Below are 12575 nucleotides of genomic sequence, written 5' to 3'. Positions count from 1 at the left end.
GCTCCCAGAACAAAGGAATGCCTCCCCTGGGCAGCCGCCAGCCAGCTGGGCTTCTGGCCCAGGGCCTGATTCTGGCCTTTGGTGTGCAGGGCCCGTCCTTCAAAGGGTGTCCATTTTCCCTCCTCCGGGAGTCCTGAATGTCACGTGAGCCGTGGGCAGGCCCCCCAGTCCAGAAAGTGGGAGGGTCCTGGTTCAGAGTAGCCCGAGCTACAGAGAGAGGCACAGCGAGGCCCTCAGAGTCACAACGGCTCCCCGGGAAGGGGCTTCTGAGGCTGCCGGCTGGGTGGGGGCTGCACGCAGCCACTGACCATCCAGAGGTAGTCCGCGTGCACCTGGCCCTGCACAGCCTCGGTGACCATCAGCTCCCCGTCCACGGCAAACACACCCTTCCCATCCTTGGGCTCCAGGCGGAAGGCGACCACAGGCACGTACACCAAGTAGGGGCAGTCGCACTCCATGTGCTTGCCCTTCTCCATGGCCAGGAAGAGGCGCAGCAGCATGGCCCGAGACACGCCAGCCCGCACGTAGAACAGGTGCATGGTGCCCGCCGCACAGCGGCCCATGGGTGCCGCGAACATCTCGCTGCCCAGGTGTGAGTGCAGCAACGCCAGCACCAGCACGAAGTCCTGTTCTGGCACCACCGTCCAGTGCGAAGGCACCGGCTCCCCCAGGGGCACGAGGTGGCCGTCCACAGGGCCCTGCTGGCCCTGCCTGCCCAGGGTGGCCGAGGTGGGCATCTTGGGGACCCCGCTTTCTGCCGAGAGGTAGGCCAGTCGGCCCTGGTAGATGCGCAGGGCGGCCAAGCGCAGGAAGGTGCCCAGAGTGAAGCGCATCTCCCCCAGGCGCCGGTACTTCTCGCTCTCCAGGTCCACGTCAGCAATGAAGCCCCACGCCAGGCTGAGCACGGAGAACAGACGCAGGCCCGAGGCCATCTGCAGGGACAGCAGGTCCACGGGCGCCAGCAGCCGGCGGCACAGCAGCAGCGTGCAGTTGGTCAGGAGGTCTTCGTTGGTCACCTGCTCGTTGCTGCAGGGAGAGATCAGATGGGAGTGGGCAGGCGCCCTCGCGTCCCCCCTGGAAGCTGCTGCAGGATCCGCAGGGCGCCTCAGGGAATCCAGGAAAATGACAGATGGAGGCAGCCAGCTGGAGCCCCAGGAGAGGACCCCGGAACAGAGTGTCAAGGCTCCAAAGAGGGAAGGGCAGTCGCCCCACTCACTATATGGGAGCCTGAAAAGGAAAAGCAGCAGCACTGAGGGGAAACTGAGGCCCACGCCGGCCCCGGGCTCTCACCCAGCATAGTGATTCAAAGAAGCTGCCAGCGCGTTGCCAGAGCCAGCGGGGAGGCTACACAGGGGCTTCTGGACGGCCAGCTGCCAGTCAGGCCGCTCCATGAGCCCATTCACCACCTGTGGAGCAGGCAGGGGTGGCTCAGCCTGGGCAGCACCAGGCCGGCCCCCCCAGCCCGGCGGCGCGCGGGCCTCACCTCGTGCATCAGCCCGTCCCCGGACATGACCACCAGCGCGTCCCAGCGGCTCAGCTCCTCGCCGCGCACAAACTCCCTGGCGTGGTTCCTGCGCTCTAAGGGGGAGGCGGGTGGGTCTCCAGTCGGGGCTCCCCGCCGCGGCGCGCCCCGCCCCTCCAGGGCACTCACCAGTGAGCACCAGCGAGAAGGAGACCTCGGCCTGGGCCAGCAGGGGCTGCACGTGGCTCCGGAAGAGCTGCAGGGCCTTGCCCTTGCCGCCGCGGGGGTTCAGCAGCACCAGCACGCGGCAGGGCCGGGGGAGCAGCCCCGGGGGGGCGGGGGCTGGACAAACAGGCACGGCAGGGCCGGTCCCCCAGCGGCCACTAGAGGGCCGAGGCGCCCCGCGGCCGCGCCGGTGGGAACTTGGGGCCCGACGAACCGGGGGCGCAGACCCGGGGAGCCCAGTCGAGAGGCAGAGGCCTCGGCCGGGGCGGGGGCGGGGGGTTGGGGGCTCCGGGCGGGAGCGCAGCGCCCTCGACGCCCCCCTCGCTCGGGGCCCGCCGGGGCCCGGCCTCCCCCGAGTTTCTCCCTGGCGGCCCATCCCCTCGGGCGGCCAACTCCGGGCGTCCCTTGGCCGCCCCCAGGCCCCCACAAACCTGCGTCCATCACGTCGACCCTCGGCGTCCGCGGCCGGGGACCCCCGCGCAGTCGTGGCGGCGCCCGCGGGGCTCCTGCGCTCGGCTCCTTATCTGCGCCGCGCAGGCGGGAGTCGGGGGCCGGCGGCGGGGCGCGCCCTCCCTGCGCGGGGCCGGCGCTGTGGGGGCGCGCGCCGCATTCCCCGCCGCCGCGGGCCTGGGGAGAGAGGGGGCGCTGGAGGGGTCCGGGCGAGCCCGCGCGGCCGGCGCTCCGGGTCCTGGGGCCGCGGGGCCGGGGTCGCGCTTTCGGGGGGTCCCAGAGCCCCGAGATCCGGGGCCGCCGAGGGCGCCCCCGCGCTGGGGCTGGGTCCGCTCCGCGGGAGCGCGGGGTCCCCTCCCGGGCCTCCCCTCCGGGCCGCGGCTCCGGCCAGACGTAGGGTCGGAGCCTCGTGTTGCGCCCCTTCGGGCCAGCCCCGCCCGCCCGCCCGCCCGCCCCGGGGCCCGCCGGCGGGGGGGGCTCCGTTGCGCAAAATTCCCAGAACTTGACTGGACATCGCGGGGCCGGAAGTTTGGGGTGAGCGATCCTGGCCCCCGGCCAGCCCCCCGCGAGCTCCAGGGCGGCCGGGGGCTCGGCGCGCGCCCCCCCCCGGGCCCGACTCTGCCCCGCCGCGCCCCGCCGCCCGCAGCCGCCCGCCCGCCCGCCCGGCCCAGCGCGGAGGCCGCAGGCGCGCGGGCGCGGCCCTACCCAGGCGGCCCGGCGCGGCCTCGGGGGGACGCGGCTCGGCGCTGGCTCGGCCCGCGGCTCGGGGACGCCGGCTCCGCCGCCCGCGCCCGCCGCTCTCAAACTTTCTCCGCGCAACTTCGCCGCGGGGGGCGGGGGCGGGAGGCGCCGAGCGGGGCGCCCCTGGCCCCGCCCCAAGCGCCGCGCGCCCGCGGGGTGGAACCGGCCGGGCCGCCCCGCCGCCCCGGGCTGCGCGGCCCGGAGCGCGGCGGCGCGGAGAGGGCGCGGGGGTGCGGGGGGCCGAGGCGGGGTCGGGCCACCAGCGGGGCGCGGGGCGCGCGAGGGCGGTCGCGGGGCGCGCGGCTCGGGGCTCCCAGCGCGCCCTCGGCCGCCGCCGCCCCCTGCGCGCCGCGCGCCCCGCCCCGCACCGGGATCCAGGCCCGGCCGCCGGGGGCCCCCCCGCGGCCCTCCCGCCGCCCCGTGTCTCCCGAGAGCTGGTCTTCGGCTCCCGGCTCCGGGGCGCGCGGAGAGCCCCCCGGCGGGCGGAGGGGGCCGGGGCCAGAACTTCAGCGGCGGGAGCCTCTTCCCGAGAACGTCGGGGGCGTTCGCGTGCGCCCGGGCACCGCCCCCGGGGCCCGCCAGGCCGAGGCCCCAAACCCACCGAGAAGCTAAAGGCGGGGGCGCGGGGGGGGCTGGCGGGTCCGAGGCGGGGGCGTGGACGCCGCGGGGGGGTCTGGCCCGACGTGTCCGCGAGTTAAACGGGGGGCGGGGGTAGCTCGCCGAGGCGCAGCCCGACTTGGGGACCCGATCGGGGAGGGTCAAAGTTAACAAAAAAACCCGTAGGGGCCCGAGGGGGTGGGGGTCCAGGCTGCAGCAGCCCCGCGCCCCCGCGCTCCGCACCCCCTCCCCTCCCCTCCCCCTCCCCACGGCCCGGCCGCGCCCCGCGCTCTCTTCTCTTCCCGGGACCCAGAACCGGGCCGGCTCGTCCAGCCCTCGGAGGGGCGGGGGGCGCGGGCGTCCCGGCCGGCCGGGGGACCCCCTCGGCGCGCGGCGGGGAGGCCCCCGCCCCCCGCAGCCCCGGCGGGCCCGGAGCGTTCCGGGAAGGTGACTCAGCGGCGCGCTCCCAGGCGGGGGCTCGGAGAAGCTGGGCGCGCGGAGAGGGAGGGCCCCCGTGCGCCCCCACTCCCGGCGGCGCGGCGCGCGTCCTCCGAGGTCTCGTCTGGCGCCCCGCGCCCGGGAGCGCTGGGGGTGGGGAGGCCGCGCCGCAGCCGCAGTGCCGCGGTCACGGGGCGCGGGGGGAGGGGGGAGGGGGCGCCGGAGCTGGGGGCCAGACCCCGCCCCCCGCCCCCCTCCGCCGCGGGCCCCGGCGCCGGCACGACTCGCGCGGGGGGCCGGTGCCGCGGGGGTGGCCTCGCCCTGCTCCCCGCGCCGGGTCTCCCCGTCAGCCGCGGACGCCCGCCTTTCTGCGCCCAGATTCTGGTGAGAAACTGAGGCACAGGGAAGGGAGGCCCGGCCGGGGGGCGCGGGGCTGGGGGGGGCGCGGGGCCGCGGGGCGGGGCGGACCACAAACCCGGCCGGCCGGCGCGCGAGGGCGCGGGGGCGGCCTGCTGGCTCGGCGCCCCTGGGGGGCCGGCTCCCCGCGGCCGGCCGGGAGGGAGGTGCAGGGCAAAGTCCTCGCCCGGTTCCCGGCCGCACAATGGCGCCTCTGTCCTCCCTGATGCCCCCCCAGCCCCGCACCTCCGGTTCCTGCCCTGACCCCTCCTTCTTGCCTCTCGCCTCCCCCTGCCCTGGCGGCTCTCGAGCCCCCCCCCCCCCCCCCCCCGCGCACCCCGGCCTCTCGGAGGAACTTTTCCCTCACCCCTGGCACTCACCCATCAGCATCCCTCTTGACGGCTGGGGGCCCCGTCCTGGGAGGGCCACCCTGGCCCCAGCTTCCAAATAGCCCCCCACTGGGCGGTGAGCACGGCCCTGGCCCAGCGGCCCCAGGCTCTGCTGATGTCTGAGCAGAGCCGGCCGGGGCGCCCCGAGAGAGGGCAGCGAGCACGCTTCCCCGCGCCCCGAGGCTTGGGGTCCAGATGAGCAGACCCGCCGGGGGCCTGGCATCAGGCTTGATCCGATCCGATCGCCAGCCCAGAGCCCAGCTCCCGGGTAATACCTGCCTCGCAGGTGAAAGGGACTGTCTTGCCCCATCTCCCGGCCTCCCCACCCCCTCGTGGGCAGTGTCCACAGGGAGACACACCTGAGGACCCTTCTCTCCCTCCGAGAAAGCAGGCAGGCGGGCACCCGCGCCGAAAACTTGGAGCCAAGGCCGCCAGATGGCAAATTACACGCTTTTATTAGGAGGCCTTCCTGCTTCGCTCCCCTCCCTGAAGTGACCTTCCCTGGGAGGCTTCGGCTCCCCGGTGGAACTGCAGGGCCCCGAGGCCTTCCTGAAACACAAGTCCTTTCTCTGGGAGGCTGGAGGGCAGGGGAAGGGAGGTGGCCGCTCCTCCGTGTGGACTTAGCCGCGGCGGTGGCTTTCCATTCGGGAGCTCCCCGGAGCAGGTGCCCGGCAGGGTGGCGGGTGTGCCTCCCGCGCTCACGGAGGGCAGACTGGTCCCACGGGATTCTTACCTGCTTGCAAGGTGTGGTCAGGGCTCCCCCCGAGTTTCTGTTTCTGCAGAGGTTCAGCGGTTCGGTGGGTAAGTCCGGCTCTACCCCTCACGTGGCCTCCTGGCCTCGTGGGTGTGCCCTGGAGGCTGGAAATTCAGGTCTCCTGTAGGCCTCTGGGCCCCGCCTGCCCCACTTCTCCGCCCGCAACCTGCTGACACTGGCTACCCTTCAGGTCATTAGCTTCCAGAGCCTTCTCCGCATGGCAGCCCGAGCGCCCCGCCCACTGTGCTGTGTCTCATCTGCCCATTAGCTGGAGGCAGTTGCTGGCTTCTTGGCAGAGTAACGCCAACCAGGTGTCTTGAAGGAGCGGACACCTCCCAGTGCTGGTGGCCAGGGTCCAAGGTCACCTGCTGGCAGGGGTCTCCCAGTGGGGCAAGAGGGAGAAATGCCTCCGTCCTGCCCACCTTCTGGAGGTTTCCTTGACTTATGCGTTTGTCACGCTCTCTCTGCCTTCACCTTCACTTCCCTTCGCCCCAGGGAGTAGGGGGTCGGGATTTGCTGTGTGGGATCTGCTCACGGCCTGTGGCCCCTTTCTTGTGGCCGACACTCGTCACTCTAGGACTCCGGTGAGAATTCATGACTCGTGTTTTTAATTAAAAACAGGACAGTAGGGCCTCCCCGGTGGCGCAGCGGTTGAGCGCTGGGTTGCGAAGCTGCCCACAGCCTCTGCAGCGCCGGTTCGATCCCCGGCTGCTCCCCGGCCACCGGAGGAGGGTCCCACATGGCGCGCAGACCTCTCCTGCCGCCCGCTGCTCCCCTCAGCAGTGAACTTCGGTCCTTCTGCCTGCTCTGCTCCCCGCTCTGGCTCTGGTGGATTCTCTCACCCTCCCGCGCTTCTGACTGTACCCAGTGCTTGTATAAATAAATAAACAAATAAATAAATAAATCTTTAAAAAACAACAACAACAGGACAGTACCAGGTGCCTGGATGCAGGGAGCCCTGCGCGCTCATGTGGGTGTCGGAGGAGGGGGCTCGCAGCCAGTCCTGCCCACCTCTGGCGTTGTCGGGGTGCCATCTGTTTTGGGAGGGGTTGTTTGTGTCTCCCTGGCTGCCAGGCAGCCTTGCCCAGGCTTGTGCGGCTGGGCTCCCTCCACTGGGCCTTTTCCTCACGCCTGGGCTGATGGCACCTTGGCTTGCTGCGCGGTGGGTGTGCTGCCCAGCCAGAGGCCCAGCTGAGGTATGAGTTGATGCCTGGGGGCCCTGTCCTGGCGGATTTTTTAGCTTATCTTTCTGGAGGTCAGGAGTTTAGAGTGGACCTGTGGGCAGGGCAGGGCGCCGCTGCTGGCACCTGGGCCTCCTGCACACCGCACCTAGGCCCGGGCCTTCCTGCCAGGCGCAGCACGGCAGCTGCAACCTCTGGCTTTTGCTTGTTATCAGGCCCTCTCTGGCTTGGGCCTTGTCCCGCCCTCTCAGATACACCTCATGGGGTCATGGGCCCCTCCCCGTATAACCTCCCTATCTTGGGAGCCTTAACTTAGTCACATCTGCAGCGCACCTTTTGCCTTATAAGGAAGCAGATGCAGTTTCCGGGAACTATGAGGTGCACCTTCTTGGGGAGCTGTTATTTTGGCAACCGAAGATGGGTAGGGAAATCGCCTGGGAACCGAGCCCTCCTTGGCTCCAGAACCCCTTGCTAGCACTTCCGCCGTCGCGGACACAGCGGGAACTTGCTTTCCCCCCAAAGGAGCGCCTGGCCGCGGTGGACGCCTGGACGCCGCCTGGGCTGGGACTCGCGCGAGGTTCTATAGACTCGTGGTCTTTGGCTCATAGGGCAGAGGCGCCTGCAAAGAAAACTAGTTTCCATTTTTAAAAACGGCCCAGGAGGGAGAAACTGGCATCTTTGCTAAATACAGTAATTACAGGCTTGCGTTAGCCCGACTTTCCACCTGGACAGACCGCTGTCCATTTGCGGCTGGCAGAGCTCCCCGCTCCGCCAGGCAGGAAGGGCTCGCCACAGGCAGGGGCCCCCTGGGTACCAGGCGGAAGTGAGTGGCCCTCTCAGCGCCTGCCCTGTCAGCACTGGGACAGGCTGGCCGCACCGAGGACCGTGACCAGTGGAAGAGTCACCAGAACGTTCCCCAGACTCCTGCTGACATAACTCCACTTTGGACTCAGCCGGCTGGGTCTCCAGTGCCCAAGCCCAGTGTGGGCAGAGACAGGGCCCCCCATGAGCCTGCCGCCCCCCCACCCCACCCAACTGTGCTGGTCTATTCAGACGTGTTCAGAGCCGCCCGCCTCTGGCGAAAGTTCTCCAAGGGAAGAGAGGCTGCAGCCACGCACTCAACTGCTGAGGACAGTTCCCAAAAGAAGGGCATCAGGCAGACAGGCCTGGCATCTTGGCAGTGGGGAGCAGGAAAACAGGACCGTGTCTCTCTAGGCTGCCCAGCATCCAGGCGGGGGATGGGTGTGTCCCCAGTTTTCCGGGGGCTTTTTGTTGTGCAAGGCTTTCCTCTTTCACATCTCTCAAAAATGTGACCTTGGGTGCTTCCCAAAGCAAACAGCAGGCTGGACACGGCCCCAGGCTGGGCGCTGCGTTTGAGCTCATGGTATGGGGCTGTTTCTCCTACCTGAGGGTGGAGCCTCACATACAGAGGGGGAAATGAACCCCTGTGCCCCCCACCCAGAAGCACGTGGCCTCTGGGAAGTCCAGCAGCCTTTCATGCAAACAGCGCAGCCATTCAGGCCTCCTCCCCAGGAGCCAGTTGGGGTGTGTGTGAGTGTGTGTGTGTGTGTGTGTGTGTTGGGGGGAAGCTTGGGTACAAAAGAGGGGCATGTTTACCCCATTTCACCAAGCTGGCAAAAGACATGGAGCCTGGAGCAGGACCTGCCCGCTCCTGATGCTCATGATCCACATCCCGAAAATAGAAATTCCCCTTCCCCGAGGCTCGCTCGGATCCCTGAAGGTCAAACCCTTCGATTCTTTCCAAACACAGCACTGGTAATTTAAGTAATGATTATGCAGGATGGGCTGGACAGCTGGGGCCAAGAAGGGAGCTCAGGGCACGGGAGCCTGTAACCGAATGCCACACGTGTGCCCCGCAAGCCCCGTAGTAAGAGGGTGCTGCGCTGCTGCTCCCCCGCCCACAGGAAGCCCCTCCCCAAGCAGCGCTCCTTGCGCTTTCTGCTCGTGGCCCAGAAGTCCTGGCCCAGTAAGGCCATCAGCATCTTGAGGATGAGTTAAGATGCCTTTTCTCCTTCAGGGCACCATCGGAGGACCAGCAGCCTCCTCACCGGTTCAAAACAGCATAGCGGAGCAAGGGCTCCCTGTGCAACTTAAAGGCTAATTCGTTGAATTGCTTTAAACAAACAAAAAACCAGAATGGGCCCCTGGCGTGCTCCTGAGCAGCGTGGAGCTGGAGCTTGGAGATGGGGGCCGGAGAATTTTTCTCCTTTTACCCCATTCCTAGCCCTCAAGAAACGCTGCCAGCCGCCGGCCTCTGCCAGGGCAGGGAGCTGAGCTGGGCACAGGGGCCTGGGCGCCAATGCAGAGCCCAGGCACAGCCCGACACCCTGCCTCCCCCTGGCTCCGTGAGGCTGGCCTATGGGTCCTGGGAGAGAGAGGTTGACGGCTCCCAATGCAGCTTAGAACAACACAGCAGTCTTCCTGACTCTGCCTGGCCTAGAAAAATCCATACCATCAGAGCTAGCACGGAGACCCCACCTTTTGAGACTGAGCTTCCGTTGCCACGTGACAAGTACCTGCAAGCCCGGGTGCTCAGCCTGGGAGCTTGGTGCACCCAAGGAGGGACATAATGACACAGAACTGCGAAGTGGGTTCACCCCGGGTCCTCGGCCAGGGCCCCAGCACACCCCCCACCCCGCCCCCAGCTCTCAGCAGGCAGAAGTGGTATTCCGGGAGAGGCACAGAGTCCTCGGGTATGGGTCTGTTACTCTGACCTGCAGCCTTTACCTGTGCAGGAGACACAGCAGGCCCAGGACGCCCAGGGTCTTGCCTGAGGTGTTATGGGCCTTTCTGAATGAGTAGAACAGCCGGAGCTTAATTTTTTTTTAAGTTGCAAATGTACTGTTTGCCACCGTGCCACCCTTAATCGGTACACAGTGCTATCGCTTGGCATCTATTACCAGTGGCTTTGAGACAGTTCAGCTGGGTGATGACTGATCTCTCCAGCCCTCTACCAGTGACTTCAACTTCAGGGTGCGCTGCTCTGGGTTCCAGCCGATGCCAGACAGTGGTGGCAAGATGTGCAGGCCGTGAGCACCGCGCGGAGGTGGCAGGTCAGCCGTGAGGACTCGGCCCGGTAGATGCGGAAAACGGCAGGGATCTCCCACCACCCTTGAGAAACTCCTCCAAAAGTTAACAGAGTCGGGCCTCCCTGGTGGCGCAGGGCTTAAAGCCTCAGCACTATGAAGCTATCGCCAGCCACTGCGACCTGAGTTCGATCCTGGCCAGGGAGCTGACACACACGGCGCCGCAGACCTCTCCAGTCTCCCCTCTGCTCCCCTCAGCTGTGTGTTTCAGTAGCTCCACCTGTTCTGCTCCCCACTCTGTCTCTGGCGAATCCTCTCACCCCCCTGCACTTCTGGCCTGCACCCCAGTTCTTCTATGCAAATAAATGAATAAAAGTATTGATATTTCTCTTTTTTTTTACTTTTTTAAAGATTTATTTAATTATGTATACAAGAATTGGGGCACAGGCCAAAGGTGCGGGAGGTGAGAGGATTCACCAGAGACAGAGTGGGGAGCAGAACAGGCAGATCCACTGAAATCCACTGCTGAGGGGAGCAGCGGGGACACAGGAGAGGTCTGCTGCAACCTGTGGGTAGCTCCATGGCTGACTGGGGATCGATCTCATGCGGCAGTAGCTGGCAATAGCTTGATCGTGCTGTGTCTTTAACCCCTGTGCCACAAGGGAGGTCCCCAAAGATCCCCATTTTCAAAGATCTCCCATGATGCTAATAAGCAGACACATTTGGGAAGCACTGACTCAGCATAAAAAGCAGACCCGAAGCCTGTTTGCCAAGCGGGGAGGCAAACTCACAGTTTGGGCTGAGGTTTCTGTAAATGCCACAGACGACTTCTGGAAGGGCATCATGAGCTGTCAGGCTCCAGCAGCTATTTCACATCTGGAAATGATTCAGTGCAGAAATAACATACTATCCCAGACTGCCCCACATCCTCCCGGACACAGGCATGGGAATGTGGGACGGGGAACAACGCGGTCACCCAGAATCACGCGGTCACCCAGAATCCCAGCAAAGGGGGGGCTCTGCAGTTATTACTGTCTCCCCCATTAGTGGGGATCAGCAGCTACTCTGGTGAGTTGAAATGGCTCAATTAAATCCTATTTCCCTGTTGAACGGTGATACAATTTTTGGAAACATTTTTTGCTAATAACTAATTGGTATTGAATTACCAGGGGGTTCTGTTTTCCTTTGTGTGTGTAAAAGGAAGATGAAGCTCTTCAGCCCCCCACCTGGCGGCTAGCCTAGCATGTTGGTCTTGGACTCGGCCTCTCTCCCCCCACCAAGCTGCATTTTCTGAGACTGGTCACATTTCCCAGGACCTGGCGCTATTTCTACACTGGTTTTTGTTTGTTTGATTGTTTGGTTTGTTTTTTGAGCGGCAATCTGATCTTTATGGAGGAGAGCGAGAGGCGCGCAGGAGGAAGGGATGGGCGGGGGGGCGGAGGAGAGGTGGTCTGGAATGTTCCTAATCAGGGGTGACCCGGCCTCTGAGTGGATGCTATGAGTACACTGGACTTCGGGCTTGTGATGGTGATTCCCCCAGCCCAGATGTCCCACTTGAGCGAACCCTTCCTAGACATCACTAGAAAGACAATTAAATTTTCATGCAAGAGAGGAGCATATGTTTCTGAGAGTACTTGACTCTGGGGAAGTGTTCCAATTATCTGTTTCTGAGAAATGAATCACCCTAATGCTTAGTGGCTTGAAGCAATACTATTCGGGGTCCATCGTGGGTTGACTGGGCCCTGCTGGAGGGTTCTCGCTCGGGGTCTTGTGTGGTGGCACCTTCGATGGGCTGAACCCCCAGGAGGGCACCCTGGGTGGCCACCGTAGCCAGAGCGCCCACTGAGTGTGGTCTCTCCAATGACACCGTGGTTGGGCCAAAGGGGGAGCATCCTGTGGGCAGCCCCTCCAGGCCACCCAGAGGAGGGCTCCCACGCCCAGATCCTAGACCCTGCAGTTCCATTCACATTTGCGCCTTTTTTTTTTTTAAAGATTTATTTATTTATGCATACAAGAACCTGGGTGTAGGCCAGAAGTGTGGGGGGTGAGAGGACTCACCAGGGGCAGAGTGGGGAGCAGAGCAGGCAGATATACTGAAGTACATTGCTAAGGGGAGTAGCAGGGAGGCAGAAGAGGTCTGCTGCGCCATGTGGGTAGCTCCCTGGCCAGGGAATGAGCTCATGCTGCAGTGGCTGCAGACAGCTCCATAGCGCTGTCTTTAACCCCTGCACCACTAGGGAGGCCCACGTTTGCCCCTTTTATGCCCAAGTCTCGAATCCCAGGACATCGGTTGTGTCACATTCTGCCCCTCAAGCGAGTCACAGACTGCCAGCCCAGATTCCAGGCCATGGAGGGGTGCGAGGTGCAGCGGGAGCAGTGGGCAGGGGAGGGGTGGGCGGCGGCCAGGTTTGGAGACTCCCGGTGACTTATCTCAGGAAGGAGAATCGGGTCCACCTCAGAGAACTGAAGGAAACTGGGCGGAAGCTTAGGGATGGGCTCCCCCAAGGAGGTTTCAGGAGCCCAGTGCCTTGCAGACAACACCCCACTCCCCTGGTCTTCGTGCTCCAGTGGAAATACGCTGGCTGTGGGGCCTTCCTCCTCCCCGCCCCCGGCTGCGGATCTCCACTCCTCTTACCCCAAGTGGCGACCACTTACTCGGCTTTTACTTTGTGTCAGGCGCTGTGCTCGCAACGCACACGCCCAGCCAGTTTCGCTGAAGAGCCTAGTCTTGCTGAAGTGCCCCTTAAGGATTTATTTCCCACTCACAGACTCCAGCTGTGCCGTCAAAACTCCCTTCCCCATCGGGCAGAGGGCAGGCTCACTCCACTCTTCCAGTCAGTTTCGGCTGTTGAGACACTTCGCTTTGGAGTTTAAGACGTGACCGTCTCGCGGGTC

General features: G+C 65.2%; 1 protein-coding gene across 1 annotated transcript; it reads right to left on the bottom strand.

Annotated features, from left to right (window-relative positions):
* Nucleotides 1-10522, bottom strand: SPHK1 (sphingosine kinase 1; the record flags this gene model as incomplete). The annotated part of the gene is made up of 6 exons (XM_084238085.1): nt 1-1026; nt 1291-1406; nt 1484-1578; nt 1652-1804; nt 2119-2314; nt 10472-10522. 6 exons carry the CDS (start codon nt 10520-10522, stop codon nt 240-242), a joined length of 1398 nt encoding a protein of 465 aa, XP_084094211.1. The 3' UTR covers nt 1-239.
* Between the last annotated feature and the right edge of the window lie 2053 nt (nt 10523-12575).

Source organism: Talpa europaea, assembly GCF_964194135.1.
Source record: "Talpa europaea genome assembly, chromosome: 7".
In the NCBI taxonomy this organism is placed as follows: Eukaryota; Metazoa; Chordata; class Mammalia; order Eulipotyphla; family Talpidae; genus Talpa; species Talpa europaea.
This window is presented reverse-complemented; position numbering and strand designations above follow the sequence as displayed.